The 12089-nt window shown below is 35.9% G+C and overlaps 1 protein-coding gene across 7 annotated transcripts in view; it reads left to right on the top strand.

Annotated features, from left to right (window-relative positions):
- The window catches only part of LOC125647763 (tudor domain-containing protein 7-like), a 101792-nt gene that overhangs the window by 19681 nt on the left and 70022 nt on the right, over window positions 1–12089 (top strand). For all 7 annotated transcript variants that reach the window (XM_056142540.1, XM_056142543.1, XM_056142539.1 and 4 more), the window contains exons 9-10: window positions 778–933; window positions 3069–3149. In XM_056142540.1, the coding sequence (XP_055998515.1) occupies window positions 778–933; window positions 3069–3149 (237 nt within the window). The remainder of the gene's footprint in view (window positions 1–777; window positions 934–3068; window positions 3150–12089) is intronic.

Below are 12089 nucleotides of genomic sequence, written 5' to 3' on the forward strand. Positions count from 1 at the left end.
AAAGAAATCAAAGCCGATGCAAAGAAAGAATTTGAACAAAAACTTGAGAACAATACGAAAGAATTTAAAGGACACGTTAGAGAGATCTCAGACGGCTTCAACCTTGACTTTGAGACGCTACGTGAGAAGTTAGGTGACCGAGGCGATTGTGTGTGTGTAACGCTGAGGTCTTAGACACTCTACAGGACACATTTTTGATTTGATACTTCATATGTGGCTTTGTTATCAAAAGAGGAAGAACCATATTTAATATTGGGGTCAAAATGTCAAAGTTTATGATCACTATGGGACTTCATAGAAAAGCTTGTGGACACTAGTTATGGGAGGATATGCCCTGACCAGTGGAATGCTTGTTTTTATTTGACTCATAGAGGATGCCTTTATCGACCTTCATACAGAGACACATGATTAGCATGCTGAAATGTTTATCGTGACCATCTGTGTAACCTTGACCTCGTATTCATGAATTTTACATTAATCTCCTTTTTAAAAGACTAACATAGTGAAGGTGCCTACATGAATGTCATGTATTCACAGATTCACAGAAATGTCATGCATTCACAGAATTGTCATGCATTCACAGATTCACAGAAATATCATGCATTCACAGAATTGTCACCTCACACCTAAATTGTATGACCTTGACCTTCAATGTGACTGTAACCTCATATTCTGGATTTTATGTTTATTTCATTTTTGAAGAACCACTGCAGCAGCAGGACATCCATGCTCTCTGGACCTTTTTTCTAGTTAATTCTGTAACGTTTACAATTACAGTTGTGGGTGGAGAGAAGTACTTGGAGGCCTTGGTAAATTACCATCGGAGAAACAACGAGACTTCTCTAAAATTTGACACGTTCCCCACAAAAGTGGGTAAATCCCCGGGATTTGTCAGTTCCGTTATCATCAATGGCACCAATTACGGAAGCGGGGGTAAGAGAATTTGGAAAATTCACGCATGATTTCTGTTGAATCTGGTCAGTTCCTCTCTGAATCTCTTTCTCTCTCAATCTCTCTCTTTCTCACTCACTCCCTCTCTCTTTCTCACTCTCTCTTTCTCACTCTCACACACACTCTCTCTCTCTTTCTCACTCTCTCTCTCTCTCTTACTCTCTCTTTTTCTCTCTCACTCTCTCTCTTTCTCACTCTTTCTCACTCACTTTCTCTCTCTCTCTCTCTCTCTCTCATTCTCTCTCTCTGGACATGAAACCTGTTAACTGAGAACATCCTCACAATGTCTAGAAGAGAATACATGAATATGTTTATAATAAAGGCAAAAAATGTACTGTGTTATGTTAACTATAGGGACACCTGTAAAAGTTTATCTAATACTCTCTTTCAAATTGTGAAAAAATGGTTTTGAGAGAGAACATTAGTGAGAACATGTCCCCACACCACTTGTCCTCACTAATCTAATATTTTGTATCTACATCTTTCACATGCTGTGGATCACATTTATGGGGACGTAATTGTGAGGACAGAATTTTGTCCTTTTATTGTACTTACTGTCCTCACAACTCCTGTCAAATAGTTAAAATTGTCCTCACTTTATAGGTTTTATCATCCATCTCTCTCTTTCTCTCTCTCTCTGGTACTTATGTGACTAATTCAGAGTTCTGCCAAAAGAAAAGATTTGCATGACTCATACATTTCTATCTGAACCCACAAAACAAAGATCACACAAGTTTGACGGTTCTGAATCGCTGAATTACATATGTTAAGATCCTACAAATTCTCATTCAAAAACCAGCCCAGAGTGGTCCTTCTGAAAAGTATGCCCGGGATTCATTCTTTTGCATTCTGGTATGTCTGTCTTTTATCCCAATTCAGGGATTTTTTAGGGTCTGTAAGGGGCTGAAGTAAGGCCCCATTCCCAATTCTACAAAACAGATATTTTCCCCAATTTTAGCTTTAAAATTCCCAAACAATGAAAACCGATCAAAGCAGGGTAGCCTTATTGTTCATAAATCTCCTTCACAGGCCCACAGATCACAACTTTTGTTTCAAAATTGCCCAGGAAACCAAACTTTTTTGGCCTCTGATTATTTAAATGAGGTAAGCTTGGACCAAAATATAAATCAGAAGGAGTCCCAATTATTCCTTAATGCACTGGTTTGTTTTTTTCCCCACAGTGCTGAATTCTTTTTTCCATACCAGAATGTTTTTCCCAATTTCAAGCAAATGTCAATAAAGCCCAAGGCCCCTGAAATAAAAAAAAAACCCCAACCTGCAATCATTATTCCCGATATCGAAGTTCTTCCTGTTTTTAGCTGGTTTAGTGCGCCATTAAATCAGCCAGTTAGGCAGGTGTGATTGGAAACTAATGATGTATGCCATAAATTTGGAAATTTTTGCGTAGATTTAATATGCTAAATTGGTTCAAATTGTTGTAGATTATTTTTTTGGTGTATTTAAGTTTGTGGATCAGTTTCGTCACTGTAGGAGATTTTATTTTCACAATAGACATTTTTTGAGAATTACTGTGAACGTCTGTATTTTTTTATGCCCCCGAGATCGAAGCTCGGGGGGCATATTGTTTTTGTCCTGTCTGTCATTCTGTAATTTTGTCTGAAACTTTAACCTTGCTAATAACTTTTGAACAGTAAGTGATAGAGCTTTGATATTTCACATGAGTATTCCTTGTGACAAGACCTTTCCATGAGTACCAACATTTTTTACCCTGTGACCTTGACCTTGGAGTTTGACCTACTTTTTGAAAACTTTAACCTTGCTAATAACTTTTGAACAGTAAGAGATAGAGCTTTGATATTTCACATGAGTATTCCTTGTTACAAGACCTTTCCGTTGGTATTGAACCTTTTGACCTTGACATTTGACCAACTTTTAATTTTTTTTTTTACATTGGTCATAACTTCTAAATGGTAGATATTAGAGCTTTCATATTGTACATGAGCATTTCTTTTGACAAGATCTTTCTACTGGTACCAAGATATTTGCCCTTGTGACCTTGGCCATCTTTGGAATTGGCCATTATCGGGTGCATTTGTGTTTCACAAACACATCTTGTTGAGAATTTCTGTGAACTTCTGTATTTTTTTTTTGGTCAGATGTGTATGGCAGTGTGGAGGACTCAGAGTTTGCAGCTGCTCGGAATGCGGTACATAGTCTCAGGATTTTAAGTTCTTCAGGTAAGTGCAGGTATTACTGCCTGACATAAAGGAAAAATGAAGATAACAAACAGTGATCAATCTCATGAATCCCATCAAGAATGGAAAATTAAGAGTTTGGCAAACATGGACCCCTGGATATACCAGAAGTGAGATCAGGTACCTACATGTAGGTGGAGTAAGCATCACCTGTTGACCGGTCACCCTCTTTGTGAGTCCTATATCTTGATCAGGTAAACGGAGTGATCCGTAGTCAAAATCAGTGTGTAAAGAACAGCTTAATAAAGTGGTATGAAACATATCAGTCAGCATTTGACCTAAAGACAGGTTGTATTTGCAAATAAAATCATTATAATGACTGTTGAATTTGCAAAATGCTGGCTTCAAAAGTCAAAAATAGTTTTACGATGGAGATACAGTATCAGTAGTGATGTGGTTTTAGTTTCTATGGTAACTCCATACTCACATTGTTATCTGATAAAAGTTATTTCCATTTTTCAGAGTTAAAACTTATAAATTATCAAATTAAATATATAGATCATCGTCATTTTTAAGCTGAAAGACCTACATAAATAGAATCATTTATCTTCAGAAAATTACAATTTTCCATGAACAGCATTATCAAAATTTCACCAAAATTGGTTATAAGGATATGGTAGTATTCATAACAATTTCAGGAAACTGTTCCTTTACAAAAATATACAAAATGTCTGAAAAATGAAATTTATCGCATAAAGGACTTGATAAAGAAAACAAGGGGGTTCCTGTGGAAGATTCTTGTTTTCACAACGTGATACTTGGGTCTGGGTTTACAGTAACCTAGACAAAATACCATTAACAAGGTGAGTGATGTGGCCCTTGGTTGTTTTGCTAGTTGATATGACTCAGGTGAGCGATGTGGCCCTTGGTCCTTTTTCTAGTTGATATTACTCAGAAAGATGTGGTTTATCCATATATAAAGAGGAAAATTACGCAATTTTATTTGCTAACTATGCTTTATGCCAATACGCAAGATCGCGACTACTTTTTCCATCTTGGTTTTAAACTTTACTTTCCCCTTTCAAAGTCTCGCGAGACCCAGAGTATGCGAGAATTTGGGCATGTTGGTAAATAATACCAATTCTGCAATTTTTGTCGTGATCGATTCACCCGATTTTAACAATGTTGTACTATCATTGCATTGCATTAGACTGTAGTAATGATTCAAGAAAGCAACATAATACACAGAAATATCCACAACTGATAGATTTTAATGGAAATGTGGTGGATTTCCCCCCACTGCTGTCAGCCAGGAAATTCACAAAGCTGAGAAGAGCTTGCGTCAAAATATATGGCTTCGCGAGCTAAATTCAGAAGTTCATTTTTCCTGTATCCAGACGTTTTTACACACCTTTCATTTTAAAAATGCTTTTAATTGTGGAAAGCACATGGAGGTTAAATCGTCTTCTGATGCCATGTTTTGAATAAACAAAAAATGCCCAAGATCGACACGCATTTCCGGACTTCTTTACAAAAGAGTTCCGCTAACTCGGTATTTACGATCTTGCGTATTAGATTCAGGTATTGTATGGGGTATTGTGATAATTGATATGACGTGTACACAAACACCTATCATGGTTATCATAATTATCAAATCCCACGTGCAGATGTTCCATCGACATTTTCAATAAGTTTGAAGGAAATCATTAACAGGAAACATTTGATTAAAACTTTGTGTATATCTTATATTATGAGTAATAAAGTTGTGCACCACTCAGTATTCAAGGAAGTTATAGATATCCCCCCCCCTACTTTTCCCATTCTTAGGGGAGTTGTCATTGTCCAGAGTATATCTTAAAGACCATCAATGATCATATTTTAGTTGAAGCATATATAATTTATTATAGTTTTCAGCTATACCATATTTCAAATGCCCTTATAAGGCTTTATCAATGAGGCCCCCCCCCCCACCCCCGGGGGGGGGGGGGGGGGGGGGGGGGATTACTCCTATGAGGACAGTTCTAGTTTAAGACATATTTATTATACATAACATTATAGGATTAGATGGCAGGTAGAATCTATATAATAAGCCTTCTAAAAAAAGGCTATTATTATTCTAACACCGATTTGGTCTTGGATTAGTGGTCAGAGACCCTAAGAGTTACATCTTCATGCAATGTTTCTTTTCCCCAGCCATTTCATCACTATGAGCATGTCATTGTAATCAAAAACTAGTTTATCAATCTGTAAGTTTTCATGCAAAAACTGGTCAGTATGTTTGCTTTCTCTTTTTTTATGCTCCCCAAAAAATTTTCAGGGGGAGCATAAAGTAGCTGTCATGTCTGCCAGTGTGTCCGAGCTCATATCGCCTAAATCTTTCATTGGGACAGGGACTTTTGGACAAAGGTCATTTTCACTCTGAACATATATTCCTTGTATAACGAAAAATGTCATTATTTTATTATTTCAACAGTTTTTGAACAGGTATTGATCATATATCACAAAAATAAGTAATAGTTTAATGGCTTTCTGACAAAGGTCACTCAAGGTTATTTTGGAAAGGCCAATGCCACTCAGAACATCTGTCTTTTATCTGAAAAAACCTTCATTTCAACAATATTTCAACAGTTATTGTGAGTCATTAATTATATAGTCCATTGGTTAGATGTAATTCATTCTTGTTTATGAATTTATAAATTAAGATGTTATGCACGTCATATTCAACCATTGATTATTTGTGTAAAGTTAATGATGTTTTGTAGGAATATTATTTCAGAGAATGTCATAACATAATTAATTACTTTGCTTTGGTCTGTTTGTGACAGGAGGACAATAGGTCCCTAAGTAATTAATTAAAGTTTATTTGTTCAGAGCAGATTACTTGTCATTTTCATTCCTTGTTACCTAAGATCTTTCTATTGGTACCAAAATTCTTTACTTTGTAACCTTGACTTACTTATGGAAAACTTGAAAACATTGCTGAACTTTTGAACAGTTGATAAGGGCTTTCATGTTTCACATGTCACGTGATGTGTAGTCCTTGTGACAAGACTTGGGTACCAGAATAACTCTGCTGCTGTACGAGGACATCAGCTTTTCCCAAATTAATACACCTTGTTACTAAATATAGTCATCAAACTTGACAGACAAACTAGATCCCCTAATATTGATTTTAAGGTCTTTAAACATTTATTTCAGGGATGTACACATAATGTAGATTCCTAATTTTACGCGAGTACTTGATTTCAAGATATGACTCGGAAACATCAAATTGTGAGTGTAGATTGTTGATCGACAGTTTTTATGTATACTTCTAAAATATGAAATTAACAGCAAGTAACTTTGTGTCACAAGTGGTTTCTTGCTAAATGATGTGATGTTTACAAATCTATTCTACATGTTTTACAAACATATTTTCTTTCTCCATCTCTTTCACTTATAAGAAGAGATTTAAATCATTATAGGAAAGATTTATGAATTGAATTGTGTGTACACCAGATGAAGTCTGTTGGTAATATTATATCTGTGCATAGTTGGTGAAAACTGTGTCACTTCCATGATACAAGACAGTACATATAATGAATTTAAAAATTAGCCAGTACTTTATTTGCAACTGAACATGATAAAGTAATGAAATCAGATGTCACTGGTATGATTTTTGAACAGATGGTCCGTACATTAGCTTGGTAGAGCGGTTGATAGAGGTGATTCGTGGTTTGTAAAGGTCTGGGACTCAATAGCCCATTCAATCAACTATTTTCTCATCCTCTACAGTTACAATATTTGATGCCCAGGAAAATAAGTTTATATGAAAATTACATCAGGTTTTCAGAGTGGAAAATCTTTTGGAAATAGGCTGAAGGGTGTTACAAGATTAGGTATCTCAGCCCGAAGCTTCTTTGGTAGGATATGGGTCCCCAGCTCTGACCCCTATTGTCTGACCAGCACTTCCTGTTACAGGTTTAGTCTGAGCAGCACTTCCTGTTACAGGTTTAGTCTGAGCAGCACTTACTGTTACAGGACCAGATGTTATAGTCTGACCAGCACTTCCTGTTACAGGTTTAAGGGTTATACAGTCCCTGAAACATTCTACTTTCCCACTTGAACTGTGAACGCACGGTGAGCGAACGGTGAACGCACACAGAGCGAATGGTGAACGAACAGTGAACGCACGGTGAGCGAACGGTGAATGCACACGGAGCGAATGGTGAACGAACAGTGAACGCACGGTGAGCAAACGGTGAACGCAATTTGTTGAACGGTGAATGCAAAGTGAATGGTAAACGCAAAGTGAACGGTGAACGCAAAATGGTCTATTCATTCAGTATATTTCGGATTTTTCCCTTGGATTGTACTTACTATATAATCAGGTAGAGAATATATGAATACATCTGTTTGTTCATTTTTGTGCAAATACTGGATGTATACTTCTTATGAAAATTATGGTAAATTTCACATCAATGCACAAAACAATGATGGACAAACAAAAGAAAATTTCATATGTTCATTGTTTACAGTATTGCATATTCTGTACAGATACATGTATACATGAAAACTAGAAACATATATTTCATAATATTTAGAATTCTTGATGTTTTCATAAATCGTGAATATCGATGCTTTATCTCGGTATGCTACATGTAATTATATATTTTGACTTAAGATGCATAGTATTATATTTCTTAATACAAGAGTATAAATGATGCATGTGAATTAAAGATAGTCTAGTAATTAGCGCCAAGAATTTACAGATGCACATGCATGGCTTCAAAATTTACAAGTGCGGTCGCATAAATGCATTGAACAACCAGCACGGGTAGAACAGGTACATGATGTCCCTCGTGTTGACACCTGAACGCTTCTAAATAGTATAAAATGTTTATTCCCACTTAGATTTTGCGTAATTCACTTCACTGTAAATCTAGATATAGTATTTCGAACTGAGGAAATAATCTCCCAGAATTAATGTACATACATACAAAATAAGTAGTGTGACCATGAATTTACATTTAGATTGTGCAATATTTGCATATTTTTGATGCGGATAAAACTGTATTATATAGCTAATAAATAGTCTAATATAAAATCAGCGTAAAATCTAGAGAATGTTAGCGTTCAATATCCTGAGAATTTATTGAACGCTAACTTTGCATTGCGTAAATTGTATGCGCCCGAAACATTCCGAGTATGAGCGTTCAATATTGACGTTACCGTAACGACGTAAACAAGCCAAAATGGCAGACGATGGTCCTCCGAATCTGACAGAGCCGGTATTTGATATTTACTTAAGCAAAATGTTTTACTGTACATAAATTATGATGTCCCCATTTACAAAATCAGTTTGCTTCATGCATTAATGACGGGTTAAATATTGAACAGTTAAGAAGTGCATGCTGTTATTGCACACTGCCAATATTGATGAATTCTCGTCTATTTTGGAGTAGTTTGAGTGAAAAGGGATATAATTTAACAACTAAATACTTTAGCTATATAATAAAAGGGTTATTGAACTTATATAGGTGAATATTAGCGTAAATACTTTTTTGTTCAACTTTAAAACAATGTGTGCATGTAAATTTCTCTCAATAACTCGTTCCGGTTCGTATTAAAAAAATAACAAAACATCGTTTTTATTAAGTTTGCTAATTACACAATACACAACGCAATAAAAAAAAAATCCCATCCAAAAAACAACAAAACTATAGACACAAAACGCACACGATACCCAACACTTACACACTTTTCTCACCAACGATAAACACGGAGAACAATTTAAGCGCAATCCACATAAAAAAAAATATAATGATGCACGAAGATTTCATTTACAACGCTAAATGATGGCACTAAAATCACGTGCACATCAGGGAATTTTAGAATATTCACAGAGATAAATGCCGTGCACGAATCGGCCGATAACACAGGACAGTTTGATTGGTGTATGTATGGACGAGATTTACGAACACCCAAGCTACATGTCCAAACAACGGACAATTTTTTAATTGAACACCTTTAGTCACCTATGTCCAAGAAGTTACCCAAGCGGTTTTAACATTGCTACGATAAATCTTGTCTTTCATGTTTGGTACCAAAGCTGTCCGTAAATAGAGTTTTAATAGCGAAGGTAATCACACTATGCTGAACACGCAGGTAGTTGAGAAATTATTTCTTTGATTATCAAAATATGAAAAATGAAGTAAATTTCATAGAGTACAATTTCTAAATAAACATTATTTAATTGTTTATCACTGGCTTCGATACGGGGTATTCACCTGTATTGATGTCGCTAGATCTATCGAAGCATGATCAGTCAAGCGTCTCTAATCCCCAAACAGACTAGGAAATTTACGTGGTGACTGCCTCAGGCAGTCAAGGTGTGAATGGCTTATTATTTTGAGAATCACTATTGAATAATTAGGGGTTTATTACGTTTTCGTCGGAATTTTTACAACGTAATACTGAGTCCCGGCATCTTAGGACAACGTAATAACAAGGTCTATTTTATATAGGTTTGTTAAGAAATGGTTTTGTGCTTTGAAATTCCAACGTAATATGCGGACTAACGTATTAAAGGGGGAACGTAATAACGGGGTTCCACTGTATTTAAACCTACTTCAGGTAGCTATTTTTACCTACTTTTCCCTTTATTTGCATTTCGTGGCCAAACGCAGGAACAGCGCAATATGGTATGTACCAAATTTTTTGATTCACTTACACTGACGATGAATACCACAAAAATTTTGGACAAAAAATGATTACTTTCAAATCTTTCAAATTTGCATCAATAGATACACTCAGTTCCATTTTCTGGTAGCTTAGGATCAAAACTACGTGATAAGAAGCCTAGAATATCTTAAATATCTGTAAATTTTGAAGTTTACCTTCATGCATTTTTACATAAAAGGTTTTTGGGATGATTTTTCATGCATTTCCTCTACATTCTCAATCCTCATAAAGTTTTCAAGTTTACACTCCGAATTTTGCTGTGCACGTGCACAACATGATGCACAACACGGCTGACCTGTTTAGAAGATGCGCTTTAATTATTATTTATTAAAATTTTCAAAAACAGGTAAAAGTAGGTAGAAATAGCTACTTTAAGTAGGTTTAAATACCTAGGTAGCTATTAATAGCTACATAGGTAGAAATAGTCTTTGGACTGGACCTGATACATATACCATATGTGGGGCAGAAATATACGAGAAATATTTTCTCTTTATATTAGAGACAAACGGTTCAAAACTTTTAAATTGGGGGAAAGGAGTAAATATATTTATTGACAATGTCTCTGATAAAGATTGGCGTAAAATAATCAGAAATATTTGTCAAATCAATTTGATATTTGAGCACGAATGTGCATTGAAACGTACAGTGTAGCATAGTTTGTTTGTTTTTTTGTTTTGTTTTGTTGTTTTTTTTTGAGAGAGAGAGAGAGAGAGAGAGAGAGAGAGAGAGAGATGGGGGGTTTAAGAAAATTGATAAACTTATATATAATTCTTGTCAGGTGAGACAAAATAAAATATAATAAATATTTTAAATATCTTATATATAATGAATTGTGCTTTTGTCCATACTTGAAAATATCAAAATGATAATTTGGGTGGGGGCGAGGTGTTTATTAACTAAATCTGCCACATTTTCGTACACATACCAGCGCTTGTTGCTGGATTTTCGCTATATGCATATGTATAAGGGTTAAATTCATAACTGAAGGCTCTTGCATTTTTCTCTCATTCAGAACTTCTCCCACTTTTTACCCAAACAATACTTGTGTTTTTTAATGATAATAACAATGATTTATTCTATTCTTTGATATCGATAAGTGATCCACAGTTTTCCTTGAATTTTTGCAGTTGATAATCCTGATATTTGTACTTTATAAATTAAATTTCTGATATAATAAGAAGTTTACTTTCACTCTTATGCACAAGTTCCTTTTTCATTTTTGCCTTGCTGTGAAAATTGATCCTTTGACTTTGGTGTTCCGAATGACAGTGAATGGTGAACGCTTTGTGAACGGCGAACGCACAGTGAGCGAACGGAAAAATGGTAAAGTAGAACGTTTCAGGGACTGTAGTCTGACCGGCACTTCCTGTTACAGGTTTAGGTATTATAGTCTGACCAGCACTTCCTGTTACAGGTTTAGGTGTTACAGTCTGACCAGCACTTCCTGTTACAGGTTAAAGTGTTATAGTCTGACCAGCACTTCCTGTTACAGGTTAAAGTGTTATAGTCTGACCAGCACTTCCTGTTACAGGACCAGGTGTTATAGTCTGACCAACACTTCCTGTTACAGGTTTAGTCTGACCAGCACTTCCTGTTACAGGTTTAGGTATTAAGTCTGACCAACACTTCCTGTTACAGTTTTAGGTGTTATAGTCTGACTAACACTTCCTGTTAAAGGGCCAGGTGATATAGTCTGGCAAACACTTCCTGTTATAGTTTTAGGTGTTATAGTCTGACTAACACTTCCTGTTACAGTTTTAGGTGTTATAGTCTGACTAACACTTCCTCTTAAAGGGCCAGGTGGTATAGTCTAGCAAACACTTCCTGTTACAGTTTTAGGTGTTATAGTCTGACTAACACTTCCTGTTACAGTTTTAGGTGTTATAGTCTGGCAAACACTTCCTGTTACAGTTTTAGGTGTTACAGTCTGGCAAACACTTCCTGTTATAGGACCAGGTGTTATAGTCTGACCAGCACTTTCTGTTACAGTTTAAGGTGTTATAGTTTGACTAACACTTCCTGTTACAGGACCAGGTGGTATAGTCTGACCAGCACTTCCTGTTACAGGTTTAGTCTGACCAGCACTTCTTGTTACAAGTTTAGGTTTTATAGTCTGACCAGCACTTCCTGTTACAGGACCAGGTGTTATAGTCTCTCCAACACTTCCTGTTACAGGTTTAGTCTGACCAGCACTTCCTGTTACAGGTTTAGTTTGACCAGCACTTCCTGTAACAGGTTTAGTCTGACCAGCACTTCCTG

This window comes from Ostrea edulis, chromosome 6 (genome assembly GCF_947568905.1).
Source record: "Ostrea edulis chromosome 6, xbOstEdul1.1, whole genome shotgun sequence".
NCBI lineage: Eukaryota > Metazoa > Mollusca > Bivalvia > Ostreida > Ostreidae > Ostrea > Ostrea edulis.